Source organism: Toxorhynchites rutilus, chromosome 2 (genome assembly GCF_029784135.1).
Source record: "Toxorhynchites rutilus septentrionalis strain SRP chromosome 2, ASM2978413v1, whole genome shotgun sequence".
NCBI classification, from domain to species: Eukaryota; Metazoa; Arthropoda; class Insecta; order Diptera; family Culicidae; genus Toxorhynchites; species Toxorhynchites rutilus.
The window spans coordinates 46781473-46795350 of record NC_073745.1 but is presented as its reverse complement, the minus strand read 5'-3'; the positions used below and the strand labels follow the sequence as shown (position 1 = coordinate 46795350).

The window sequence follows — 13878 nt, the reverse complement described above, 5'->3', positions numbered from 1 at the left end:
AGCTGCAAATTATGCGCCAGTGGCGGTACCACGATCAAAGCTTTCCCTGAATCACATTAGCCGTGCCAGCTGGCGAAAGCATATGCATAAAGGTTACTAGGTTACTATTTTCAACGACAACTGTTTATTTATTATACTGCTTCAAATACCTTCGACGAAATCAAATGTAACCATACCAACGTAAGTAATAATATAAACAAATCCAAACTTTTCGTCTTGCCATTCCTCATAAGTCTTTTCTAAATAGTGTAAATTACGAGCCACCTGTTAACTCTACCATCTTGATCGTGACTGTCCTTTTTCCCGTATTTTTATTCCACATTCATCACACCATCTCCGATATCGGCGGTCTCGGCGGTAGACGTGAAAGTTGCTTTGCTTATTGGTAATAGTCGGCGAGTTGACTTCGTGATCTCTTCATATCAATTTAATTCGATTAGTGTGAAATAACGTCGCCCGCCGTTCATTGCAATGGTGCTAGACAAGGTTTGATTTGTTTGTATTTAGACTCCGTCCTTCGACAAGTTCTTCGAATTTTAAATTTCATGATCTTTTTGATCTGTTTTGTATCTGTCTATTGCCTGAGCTTCTGCAGACAATGGTGACCGGTTGAGTTATCTCAATCTCTGTCTCGCGTATACGTTAGTACAACGCAGAGAGTGTGGTTGATTGCATGGTCATCTCTCAACATTCAATTTGTGCGTCCCGAAATTAATCTCTCCACTGATTCATTACAATGGTATCGCCTTAAATTTACTCGAAACGATTTGTCGCATTCGATGTGTTTAATATTTAAGAGATAGTGATTCATAATTTAATAAACGTTCGTTCGTTTATCTTTTCGTTAGAATTTTCCGCCTTTGAAAAATGACAACGTGCTACGAGCAGCCCGCGGGGAGCCGGTGGATCGTGTTCCGGTATGGGTTATGCGACAAGCCGGTCGGTATTTGCCTGAATTTCAGGAAGTCCGCGCTACGCATGAGTTTTTCGAAGTCTGCCGTACTCCAGAGCTGGCTTGCGAAGTGACCATGCAACCACTGCGACGGTTCGATCTCGACGCTTCCATCATCTTCTCGGATATTCTCGTTATCCCGCAAGCACTGGGAATCACGGTGGAGATGAAGAAAGGTGTTGGCCCAGTGCTTCCAGAGCCGTTGGTTACCCCTGCCGATCTGGAACGGCTTAACCAGACGGGAACCATTGAAAGACTGAATTATGTGGGCGATGCAATTACCATGATGCGCCATATGTTGGATGGAAAAGTGCCTTTGCTTGGATTCACCGGAGCTCCATGGACTCTGATGGGTTATATGATTGAGGGAGGAGGCAGCAAAACCATGTCAAAGGCGAAAGCCTGGCTTGCGGATTATCCAGAAGCAAGCCATCAACTGCTGAACATCCTAACCGATCAAGTGGTCAATTATCTTGTGATGCAGGTCAAAGCTGGCGCTCAAATGCTTCAGGTTTTCGAATCCAGCGCCGAACATTTGTCCAAGGAGCAATATATCACCATCGCTATGCCATATTTGAAGCGAATTCGGGACGATCTGCAAAAGAAGCTTTCCGACGAAGGAATCGATGCTGTTCCACTTGTACTTTTCTCCAAAGGTGCTATGCATTCTCTGCCAGAGCAGGCACAACTCGGTTACGATGTCATCGGATTGGACTGGACAATCGATCCTCATGAAGCACGTAAATTGGTGGGACCAGATGTGACGCTACAAGGCAACCTGGATCCACAGGATATGTACAAGCCCCTCGAGGAACTGCGCGAATTGGTTCTGACAATGGTGAGGAAGTTTGGAAAGCACAGATACATTGCGAATTTGGGCCATGGAATTACGCCACAAACGCCGATCGAGAGCATGAGTGTGCTGGTCAAAGCAGTCCATGAGGCGTTATGAGCGATGTAAACTTTATCATTTTGTTGTTTATATAGTTGGGTTAGGTGCAAACATGTTGCATTTCGTATAAGCGAATTTGTGAATTATCGATGTAATCGGAAATATATAAAATGAGGAAAAACAATCTTTTGAATTTGAGGTGAAGGTGGAAAGAAGTCATTGTAGTAGTACATATACAGTGACTCAAATCAGTAATCGTACTCCACCATGCAGATCTCTTTTCCCTTATTTTGAAAACCGAAAACAAGCTTTCGGAACGTTCTATTTAGTTAAAGTCATAGTGTCATATGAGAGTTAAAAGGTTTGCTATCTGTTTTCAGAATAATGTTTTTTATTTCTCTACAAAATAGCGAATGTATGTGCTAATATGTGAAAATTGACTCAAACTCATAATCGTACGCTGGTTGAAATCTCAACTCAAATTTGGATCATAGTCTCGGCAAAACTTGAATCCTCGATTCCATCACATTTTGTTCACGCTTCACTTTTCCTTCAGGATGTTCTAGAAAACATTCTGATCCATTACACCCTCGAGAAAAACCAAATTGAGCAAATAAAAAGTTTGTAATGTGCCTAGGTAGGGCAACTTGAATGCCCGAGCACAGAGAGACAAAGCGTTTCTCAGCAAAAAAAAAAAAAAAAATCAGTAACTCCAATTTGATTATTCCAAACAGCATGAAACGCATCAATGTCGTACTGGTAAGATGTTATTTCCGTAGATGGGTACTAATTTGATATTTTTGGCCCCGATTGTTATCGTTTCGTATGGAGGAAGCGTACGATGAATTAAACGTTGAAAAAATCTGAAAGCAACGATTAAACATGGTGGTGATGGAGGGATGGTATGATGGTATTGTATCAGAATATTTACTTGAACATCCTGAAGGGAAATATGCAGCAAAGTGTCAACGAAATGTGATGGATTCGAGGATTCAAGTTTTTCCAACCCAATGACCCAGAGCTTAAGACGTATAAAGTTATTACATGGTTACATTACAATTGCTCAAAAGCGATTGATATTCCTCCACAATCTTCCGACATCAATTCCAGTAAAAAAAACTGAGGAAGTTATCTGTGTTGGAAATTTAGAAACCATTAAATTTCTATAAATCGATTTTAAAAACCATTTGATGAAAAAATTGATAAATATTCCTTCCGAATACACCAAAAAACTCGTAGATAAGGCTAAAGACAGATAAAGATCGTTGTAATGAACAAGAGATACCATACTAATGATGGAATTTGAAAATTGACCAACGCCTTCGAAATCGAGTAGAGATTTCAACCAGCGTACGATTATGAGTTTGAGTCAATTTTCATATATTAACGCATACATTCGCTATTTGTAGAGAAATAAAAACATTATTCTGAAAACAAATAGCAAACCTTTTAACTCTCATATGACATTATTACTTTATTCAATTAGAATGTTCCGAAAGCTTGTTTTAGACTTTCAAAAGAAAGGAAAAGTTATCTGCATTGGTGGAGTACGATTACGGGTTTGAGTCACTGCCGGTAAAACCAAGGCGCCTAGAAGTATATCCTAAAGTGAGGCAGTTTCGCCACTAAGTTGGTCAGGGGAGCGGTATATGAAAACAGTACGGAAGAAAGCAGAAGGGGAATTATTTGCTTGAAGCGTGAAAGAGACAGACTGATCACAAGTGAGCTTGGGCACAAGCAGAGAAGAGAAGTGGAACTTTAGAGAAAAAAGTGGCAACGATTTGTGGCAAGAAAATGTAAACAGTGAAAAAAGTCATAGGAGGGTTGTGTGACGTCAACTGAGACACGACCGCATAGTTGACGTAGGATTCCGTTAGGCTTTCTGTTGATTTTGGATATGTTTGAAGAATTGCATCGTTAAACTCCTTGATAATGATTTGGTGGCCCTGAAAAGGGCCGTTTTGTTTGGTTGTTGGATATTTTTTCTTCACTCCACCAGTGTTGACCGAGTGATGATTACAGAAGGATGGTAAACAATCGTTGGATGGTGAATATCAGATAAAAGATACCGAAGTGGAACGAGATATGATGAAAACCGTCCTCTATGATCCTAGACGAGATGCCTCCTGTGTTATGTATGGATGAAATAAAGAAAAAAAACTCATCAATGTAATATAAAATAATTACCAATACCGAATACAATTATTGACTTTTCTCATTAGTTTAAAAATGTTACTTTAGTATAGAGAAAACATATTTGAAATGGAAAAGGTAATTTTTTTTTTACTTTCTGAGTATTTATTCAACCCAATGTGAATTTTAATTGGACTAACAACGCTATATAGAGCATATGAGAAATCACTTTTTCTAATATTTCTTCACTTTTCCACTCCACTCACACTTGTGCTAAATTTTTCACAATACACGATCTGTCATTGATGTGAAATTTCACTTAGCAACCAACATTAATGCTCCAAATTTAAATTTTATTTGCTAGCATTTATCGTATCACTCACCTTACTTGCAGTATAAAAATGCCTCCGACTTGCATATAATTGTAATGCAGATTTCTTCCGGGCACCTTGGTGTAGATGTCTCTGTTAGGGAACACTTTTCGGCGGGAACAAAAGCTCCTCCTACTTTCATGTACTTGCAGTGCCGATTTCCCCCAGGCAGCTTGGTTTTGATGTCGCATGGATGCCGCATGAATCGTCAATTTCGACCAATTCCGTATTTCCGTTAGGATAGGGGTTGTGATTTTTCAATTGTTCTATAGTTAGTTTCATGACATATATTATATTCTTCAATATAAAAATTGTTATGGAGTGCCGAAATCGATTGACGCAAAAACTTCATCAATCCATTATGAAATGACTGAACAATAAGCGATTGAAATTGGACAATTTTCACGTCGTGCTCGATTTTCGATTTTCAATTTGTACCCCAATATGTTCCTGAAAGACGTAATCCTACGTCAAAATTTACAGATGGTTTACGCTCTAAAAATTGAACATATTGTTAAGATGGCTCTAAGAGGGTGGAAGACATCATATATGGTGGGAGGTTCGTATATAATGTTAGCATCATCATGATAAACACGGCGAATGGGATAGAAATTATGAACTGAAAATTGAATAAAATATACATATACACGCTGAAACGCTGTGGTCAAATATTATAATGCATTTTTATCGGCTTATGTATAATGCATTATCAAAATAAACCCATATGTATTGTAATCATAACTTGCTGTTCTATTCATAACAACATTTATGGTCGTATTCCACCAATGATGACAAATGTGTAATTTACGAATGAAGCTTCGCCATAGAAACTGAACATTGAAAAAAAAAATTAAAATGTGGTAAGAGCATCAGTTGATATATTTTAAAGCATTCTCATCGGAATAAATTGAATGATACATTATACCACTAAATAATTAAAAAACAACTTAAAAAACAACTTAAAAATATGATTTCTGAATAAATTTCTTTTTTTTTCAGTTTCGAACACACCCCGTAAAAAGCCATTTTTTTAAATACCCTCTGTTGGTATTGTATCTAGAATTTACAAGGTAATGAAACGTTAACGTCAATTAGTTTTTAGTAAACAGCTTTTTAGCTGCCGGGGAAATTAACACCAAACTATATATCATATATATTCCATGCCAATTATTGTTCGTAATTGTTCTTTATAGTTTTCATTCAAGGGCGCTACATTTTTTTATATTTTTTCTCGAAAGCTGAGGATTTTTCAGACAACATATCCAAAAATGTGTCCTTCTTCGTTTTTAAATTATGATTTTTCAAATTTAACCGATGGTTCAAAAAATCATGTTTCTCCTTTTTTCCAAAAATTACGTTTTTCAAAAATTCATAACTTTTATCTACTGAACCGATTCAGATAATCGACATAGTTAATTCAAGTCAATAATTTCACACTTGCAAAAAAATATTTTTTTATTTATAAAAAAACAGATACAATTATTATATCACGAAAACAAAATTATTTTTTTCGCAAGTGCAATATTTTTCCAAAAAAATCTAGGCTTTAATTTGATATATCTATCATCTGAATCGCTCTAGCAGTTCAAATGTTATGAATTTTTGAGAATAGGAAAAAGGGGAAGAAATTAATATTCCGAACTATCGGTTAACTTTAAAAAATTATAACTCAAAAAAGAAATAAAGAACATATCTAATTTTGAGTTAAAAATCCTCAGTTTTCAAGAAAAAATATAGAAAAATATAGCGCCGTTGGTCCCGAAACCATGTAAACTATAAAAACGGATACAATCAAGAATTAAAAGAAAAAAATTTAAAATTTCTTGCAAGTTTGACATTTTTTCCAAAAAAAGACTAGCTCATTAACTTCGATTTGATGTATCGATAATCTGAATCGGCTTAGTGGTTCAAAAGTTATGAGTTTTTGATAAAAGTCATTTTTGGGAAAAAGTGAAAAAAATCGAATCACCCCAGCAAACATTGAATCGTATAACTTTGCATCTGATAAGTTACATATAAATTCGTATCAAATCACAATCGCATAAAATATCAATCAAAATATCGATCATGTATATCTAAACTCGCATAAAATGCAAAAACACGATTTTCCATGTCATCGATGGATTGAGTGGTAACGTTGTCGTATCAAATCGCATATCAGTCCAAAAAGCATCGCATATCGTTATATACGGCTTTATATGCGTGCAAAATATGGCATATACGTATATCGCCTCCACTGTTGTGTGTATATGCTAGTTATCTGCATCATATATCATACAAATGTGTCTTGGTTGTATGTATATCGCCTCCAATTATAGCTATTCATACGACTTAATGTTTGCTGGGATATTACGCTGATGCAGTTTGTGTGTCGTATAAGCGTATAATTTAAATCGATTCAGTACTGTAGTAAATCGTGTTGCATGCTGAAAAAAATCATGAAACAGTAAATCATATTAGATCCTAATAAAGAACATATTAAATCATATTGAAATGTCAATGAAATGCTGATGCACTCGAAAGTTTTAACCGCTGTTGAATCAAATTTCAGATAGCCGCGCGAGATAGCTGGTGGATGATAAACCAGACGACCGGAGTTCGAACCCACATCGGAGCAGTTTTCACCAAACATCAATCTGTGCCATTTTAAACATTCATATTCCACTCCCAACACAAGTCAATCAAACACTTATTATTTCTACAAACATAAATACTCATATATAAACATGGCGATTCGTGAGACTATAATAAACATTTCGCGAAAATATTTTGCGCCATTTGTTTTTTTTTCATGTCTGTAATAAATCGTATATGAGTATGGCAAAAGTCGTATTTGGTGCTTTGACAATTCATGAATATATTCATATTAGATCGCAATTCAATTTCAACATAATCGCTATTATAGCCGGTCAAAGTTGCATATTCATTCAAACAAATTCGGTAAGCATTTGCCATGTATGTATATGGCCTCCACTTTTGCATGTATATGCCAGTTAGGCGCATTATATGCCAACCAAATTTTAGGGCATATGATGTTATATATACGCTTGTTATGCGATTTAATGTTTGCTGGGTTCCAATTTGCAAATGATTTAAGACTTGTAAGGAGCCTAAAACTGCTCTATAACATGAGTATAAATGCCGTAGCCTGAAAAAAAAAAAATATCTCCGATTCACCAATATCACAGTTCAACCATTCAAGAACAGAAAAAAAAATTTGTTTCCAATTTCCTCCTGGGATTTCTGTATTTCTCGCATTCTTTCCTTTTAGTAGCGCCTTTGTTATCGAACAAACAAAAACGTGTTTGCTACACTTCCCAAACGCACATCCATAACTCGTAAATAAATTACAGCTTAATCTTCAGTAGATTCGACATTCTCTGTCTGAAGCTCCTTGAACGTGGGAACAGGGACGTAGGTGACCAAGGTGTACAGTTTGTTGGGTGAGTCTTCGTCGTCGTTACGGCGGCGGGACAGACGCACACGGATACGGAATGGTGGGTTTCTGGAAAAGAAAATTAATATTAGTTCTGGCGTTTGCAAAAATTAGAATATAAAAAAGGTATAATGGATAGTATTCGTGTCGAATATAGCAACTGAGTGAGATTCATAATACTCTATTGAGCGAATGTCGTGGATCTATTCCTTTATGCTTATTGCCCACTCACTCGGGGGAATCATCGTGTTGATTGTCACATCAGGCAGGTATATTGGATCTGTACTAAAATCTGCGGTGACAGCCGCCTTGTTTACTGAGAGTTCAAAGGACATCTTTCAACATCCTCTTTCACGGAATTTATCGACAGGCTGCGATCTTATTCTTGTTTCCTCTACACTTCCTACAAAAATGCTTAATCTACCATTTAAATTGTGCTCTCTGTAGTGTTTCTGTAAAGCTACGTCCTGTGGGCTTGGATATCACTGTTCTTCGTTCGCGTCCGTTTGTTATTCTACCTCGGTTTAAGCCTGCCGCTCTTCTTGAAATTCATCTTCGCCACTCCACCTACTGACGATTTCTCGAAAATCTCATGCTTCTCAGTTCAGCTTTGCTCGACCAGAATCAATACGAATATGTACAGGAACATTCTTCTTCCGAGACCAACCGCTTCAACGAAATACTTTTGAAAACATCAAAACAACCAACTCACCTGATACCGCGGTGCCACAGGGCCTTGTTCAGGCGGGTGTCAATTCGCACGTCATTGGTGCCCATCTCCTTCTCCGCGAACTTGCGGACGATCTTAACGGCACGTGGAGCTCGCTTCTTGTAGCCGACTTTGTGCAGACGGCGGTTCAGGTTGATGGTGCACTCGCGGGTTACCACTTCATTGATGGCGGATTTCGCCTTTTTCTCCGTCTTCGTCTTGGCCATGGCAAATTAATTAAACTGCAATAGATGGGATTCAATCAGTAAAGCCAGCGTAAACACAATTGTCTCGGGGGAGACGGCACGAAGCAGCAGCAACCCGCTGGAAATGTATGTTGACAATTCACTCAAACAAGAGATGCAATGTATACAAACTACTTAAATAGTCGAAAAAGCGATTCAAATGTGGTGCACTGTCCACAAATAGCACTTCCTTCAGAAGGCCACAGTATAGGCTTTCGAATAGTAACTATTTTCGTAAACTATCACTTATATTTTAACACTTACAGGCTTTTAGCTTTTAATTAACCGAAATGTGTTCCTTAGCAGTCAGAGATGCCGGAAACGAAAGAACGCTTACGTGAAGTTTTGACAACTTCACGATTCGCAGAGTACAACTTTCAGCTGTCAAAGTGACGTCAATGCGGATATGAAACGCAGCTTTAAGTAAAGTATGCATTTCGAATGGTTTGTGTCTGAGCTCAAAGAACGCATCAAGATGCACAGAAATGTTTTTATGTGTGATTTATTTCGCTGAAAAAAATCAAATACTAGTTAAGCGAAGCCAAATATTTGACACATCTTTCTTTGAACCTGTTCCTTATACCCTATACATACCTTAAATACTCAAGTCAATTTTTGCCATGTTCGGTGTTTGTCTGTATTTGTGATATTATTTGTTATTGACGAATGACAAACAAAGTATGATTTGCACAGTAATTTACATTTAATGCGACATGCCGAGGCACCACTTAAGGTGGCCGTACACTGTTTGATCGGAGGTCAATATTTGACACTTTTTGACAGAAAAGAATTGGTCCAAATTTAGTACAAATTTGATGTTGGACAAAAATATTTTACAACCATAATTACACGTATTTGTTTTTGTCAAAAATTTGACATAAACCTATTTGGCGAAATAAAGCTATTTGGAATGAATGCCAAACACGGTTATCACAAAGTAAACGGTTTGTCGATTCGGATACTATTTTGTATGCGTCCACTGTCATTTTTTAAAGAAGAAAATATTTATAAATGAAAATAGCTTAACGGCTGGTACAGTATCGACGTCTGGCGGCGACTTTTTATTTGGGGCTTTTAATTTGGGTCCCAAATTCGTTAGTGTAATCTCTATCAGATTAGAAAGCACGAAGTCTGCTTTAAAATGTTAAAATTTAAATAAAAATTTCTACATCTTCAGCTATTTGATTAATTGAAACACGTATTCCTGACTTTTATTTAACCATCTGTCTATGTATTTCCAACATTTTTATTGAAATTTTTCATCATAATGTAAAATTGTCTTCAACAACAACTTTCGCATAAATTTTTTTCACTAACTGCATCAAAAGTGTTTTTTTGAATTTAAATAGAATACTAGTTTGATACGGAGAAGTTAATTTTCATTCTTAATTTTAATATAAAAAACGTGATCAGTTCGCCTGAAGATGAAGATATCTGAAGATATCTTTGACGCTCTCCTAAACTCGTAAACGAAGCTCAATGCCGTCAATGTGAATAACAGTAGCTCTATAGAGGCGAATGAACTGCAAAGTTTAAAGCCTCTTAAAAACAAAGAAAGAAAGAAGACAGTAGCTCCGGCCACTGCAGCATAATTAAAAAGGTTCCATAACCGCAGCATCTGACACGATTTGTTCCTTCTCCTTGATCCAATTTTCCTTATCAGCCATACCCCAGTAAAACTGCCACAATCAATTTGCACAGCTTGGCGTAAGCTGGACACGATCGAAAATGATGGAAGGATCACATGGCTTATAACATTCTTCTTCATCACCCAAGAACTTCTGCAAGTTCTGTACGACTTGCTTGACCCGCTCACCGAGTATATTGATATCGGCTTCGACGTGAAAAATGAATCAGACTAAATCTACAAAATAGGTCGTATGAATAAAATAAAAGTATTTACTTATTCTGCCCGTTTCCAAGTAAAGTAAACTTTCCTAGTATTTACTTGAATCCGTATGAATAAATGTTTACTTTACTAATTTCATTTTCGAATTCGAACATAGTTTTTACTTTGTAAAACATCTGTCAACTGATTGTTTAGGTTTCGTTTCAAAACGTTTTTTTTGGACAAAGCGTGAATTCGCGATGAAAAAGGAATAGTGTTGACGTCTGGTGGCGACTTTCAATTAGGGACAATAGTTTGGGTCCCTATCTCGTTAGTGTAATACCTATCATATTAGAAGACACGAAGCCAGTTTTCAAATGTTAAAATTTGAATGAAAATGTTCACATCATGTTATTTAATCACTTAAAACACTTTTTTCTGACTTTTATTTAACCCTTTGTCTATACATTTCCAACATTATTACTGAAACTTTTCATTATAATATAAAGTTGTCGTCAAAAACAATTATCGTACAAGATTTTTTCACCACCTGCAAACAAAAGTGTTTTTCATTCAAACATAATGCCGAATTGGTACGGAAAGGTTATTTTTCATTCATAATTTAAATTTTAAAAACGTGTTCATTCCGCCTGAAAATCAATCAATTTTTTTACGCTCCCCTAAACTAGTAAACGAAGCTCAATGCCATCAATGCGGATCGTTAACTTGTTTAACTTCAAGCGCAAGAAAGCAGCATTAAACATAAATAGGATATGAAATCAAAACGAATGAAAGTGTTTTCATATCCAAAGTATGCTCATGAGCATACTTGATAATTACGAAGTAAATACTTGATGAATGCTGTTTTATTCATACAAAATCAGCTAAACATCCATTTTCGAAAAGTAAATACTTTGTTGTTTCTTTTATTCATACCAAACGTAGTAAAAACTTAATCTCACTGCTCGACTGCTCGAATGAAGTAAAGTAAAGATGAATTTAGTTTTTATTCATACGGCCTAATGCCGCAACATATTTTTAGGAAAAAACTTCTAAACGAAACATATAACTAACACTTTCTCTTTCATTAATTCAATTCAATTCACCCTGTGAATTACATTTTGGCCAAATGATGACACTTCCAATTTTATTTTACTACCATTTTGTGTTCCCTTCGAATAACAGTCATGAATATTTTTGTTGTTTATCGACTATTCCGATGAGATTAAATAACCAAGAAATACAACACAAAAACCATAATAATTATACCAGCGACGGCACCCTTCACGTAACGGAACTTTCAATTCAAGTATGTAGTGTCTTTTTTATGCTTTTGCTAAAGCACCGATAAGTTCTGTATTTTGATGTCCAGCTCAGAGTGAACCGTTCCGCGCTGCAAAACGTCGTCGATGTTCTGAACCTACAAACAAATGTCTATCAACAAAACTTCCGTTGTGCTAAACAATGTATCGTCTTACCATTATCCGTTGCACATCCTGAAGCTGTGTATTTATAGTGTTGATATTTCTTCGTCGATCCGAATGCTTCTGCAGTAAATCTTCCACCCCCATCAGATTGCCATAGTCGTCGGTCAACAGCCGCTGCTTTTCTCCCTCTATCGAGTCCAAGGTGTAGATCATTTTCTGAAAGTTCTGCTGCAACGGAATGGAGAACTCCATTCGCATTCTTCTAGCACACAGCAGCTCCAGCAAGTAGTTCCAAGGTCGCAACACATTTTCTTTGCGAGCTGCAATTCGCTTCATATCACGGTAACATTCAACTTCCAGCTCGTTCGAGACGGCCACACATCCTGAACACGTTCTTCGTAGACAAAAATGTCTGTCTCGATAGCCTCATGCTTCTTGGCAGCCGCTTCCACTACAACCATATTGAATCCGAAATTATCGGTACTGACCAGACGTTGACATTCCGAGAGCCAGATTTCTCTCGTGATTGCCTTGCGTTTGAGACGAGAAGCCAGTTGTTCGAGCTTCTGCTGTCGAAAGGTCATCTCTCGTTCGTGATCAGATTTCTCCAAACGCTTCCAGGCTTTGTTGATGTCGAAAATTATTTTTCCAGAAATTTTCTAGCCGTAATGAACTGAAATATAAATCAATCTTATAAATAACAAAATAATCTGGTATAGAAAATATCAAACTTACCTTTCAGCCATACTGCGAAATGTTCACTAATGTTTTCTTTAGGGCATGAATGCCAGGTGCACAGATTGATCCGTTTTGCACAATTATAATAAAAAAAAATCTGGCATCCCTTTCGGCAGTTTTATTTGCCACTCAACAGTGGTAAACACCTGTAAACACGGCAAACATCAAAAATACAAAACATTTGACTGAAATATTTAACGTACATCAGTACACGGTTAGACAAATCGGTCTAAAAAAGTTTAAGCGAACAAGTACTACATATTTGCTTGTCGTGTTTTGTGTCGAATATATTTGACCAGTACACGTTGATCAAATTTTATCTGTCAAAAATAGTCAAATATTTGGCATCGGTCAAACAGTGTATGAGCACCCTTAGTTGCGCATTGGAGGCGATTTTGACCTGTAATTGGACATTGGCGATGAGAGTGGGACAATGTCGGCGTCTGGTGGAGACTTTCAATGTGGGGCCGTTATTTGGGCCCCAAACTCGATGTTTAGAAAAATGTCCAATTAGAGGACAAAATGCCCAATTAAACGTGTCGCATTACAGGTCTGTCCAATTAGCTACATGTCGCATTAAATGTAACTTACTGTACCAAATTTCAACATAATTTCATCTGTCAAAAAGTGTCAGATATTGAACCTCCGGCCAAAAAAAGTACAGGCTACCTTAAAAGGGTAGAAAATTTAAAAATTTCATTTAAATTCTCATGTCACAGTAACCTCAACCCATTTCAAAATAATCATGTTATAAAATATGTCACTCAGCATAAGCGTCATGGAAACTTCACAGGATCAATATTATTGACAAAACTTATCTTCAATATCTTGACAGCCAGGCTTTCAACATGCAATCTAACCTCGATCACTATTTTTCCACATTACACGGTCAATATCGCCATCAACCCGGGGATAGGAAAGTATCCGCGATGACCAGTGGCGACATTCGACTTTCAGATCCAAACTATTCTCCATCAGATTAGAAGGCTCGAATGCAGTTTTAAATTTGTGAAATTGAATTGAAGATATCTACTTGACGTTATTTAATTACTTGAAGCGCGTAGTTCTTAACCTAACTTTATCTATTTCCACTGTCTTTTTCGATATTCCTAGTAAAACTTATTATTATAATATAAAATCAATTTCA

At 36.7% G+C, this 13878-nt stretch overlaps 3 protein-coding genes across 4 annotated transcripts; 1 reads left to right on the top strand and 2 right to left on the bottom strand.

Annotated features, from left to right (window-relative positions):
• The first annotated feature begins 300 nt into the window (after positions 1 to 300).
• On the top strand, positions 301 to 2028 carry LOC129769246 (uroporphyrinogen decarboxylase). 2 transcript variants are annotated; one of them, XM_055771365.1, is made up of 2 exons: positions 301 to 486; positions 849 to 2028. In XM_055771365.1, the coding sequence occupies exons 1-2, from the start codon at positions 472 to 474 to the stop codon at positions 1902 to 1904; spliced, it is 1071 nt and encodes a 356-aa protein (XP_055627340.1). In that variant the 5' UTR covers positions 301 to 471; the 3' UTR covers positions 1905 to 2028. The 2 variants fall into 2 exon arrangements, with proteins under 2 accessions (XP_055627340.1, XP_055627341.1); XM_055771366.1 differs by lacking the exon at positions 301 to 486 and adding an exon at positions 513 to 739.
• A 5536-nt stretch (positions 2029 to 7564) lies between these two features.
• On the bottom strand, positions 7565 to 9120 carry LOC129769247 (60S ribosomal protein L31). The gene is made up of 3 exons (XM_055771367.1): positions 9003 to 9120; positions 8497 to 8735; positions 7565 to 7853 (listed from the first exon to the last, which is right to left on the bottom strand). The coding sequence occupies exons 2-3, from the start codon at positions 8718 to 8720 to the stop codon at positions 7703 to 7705; spliced, it is 375 nt and encodes a 124-aa protein (XP_055627342.1). The 5' UTR covers positions 8721 to 8735; positions 9003 to 9120; the 3' UTR covers positions 7565 to 7702.
• Positions 9121 to 11528: 2408 nt separating this feature from the next.
• LOC129770713 (spectrin beta chain-like) lies at positions 11529 to 12766 on the bottom strand. Its single transcript, XM_055773707.1, has 3 exons — positions 12729 to 12766; positions 12045 to 12666; positions 11529 to 11986 (listed from the first exon to the last, which is right to left on the bottom strand). Exons 2-3 carry the CDS (start codon positions 12327 to 12329, stop codon positions 11903 to 11905), a joined length of 369 nt encoding a protein of 122 aa, XP_055629682.1. The 5' UTR covers positions 12330 to 12666; positions 12729 to 12766; the 3' UTR covers positions 11529 to 11902.
• Between the last annotated feature and the right edge of the window lie 1112 nt (positions 12767 to 13878).

Coding starts and splice junctions, on each gene's coding strand:
- LOC129769247 (XM_055771367.1), bottom strand. CDS start 8,720: ATGGCCAAGACGAAGACGGAGAAAAAGGCGAAATCCGCCATCAATGAA. Junction 7,854..8,496: donor CTGTGGCACCGCGGTATCAG/GTGAGTTGGTTG, acceptor TTTCTTTTCCAG/AAACCCACCATTCCGTATCC.
- LOC129770713 (XM_055773707.1), bottom strand. CDS start 12,329: ATGAAGCGAATTGCAGCTCGCAAAGAAAATGTGTTGCGACCTTGGAAC. Junction 11,987..12,044: donor AGGATGTGCAACGGATAATG/GTAAGACGATAC, acceptor ATTTGTTTGTAG/GTTCAGAACATCGACGACGT.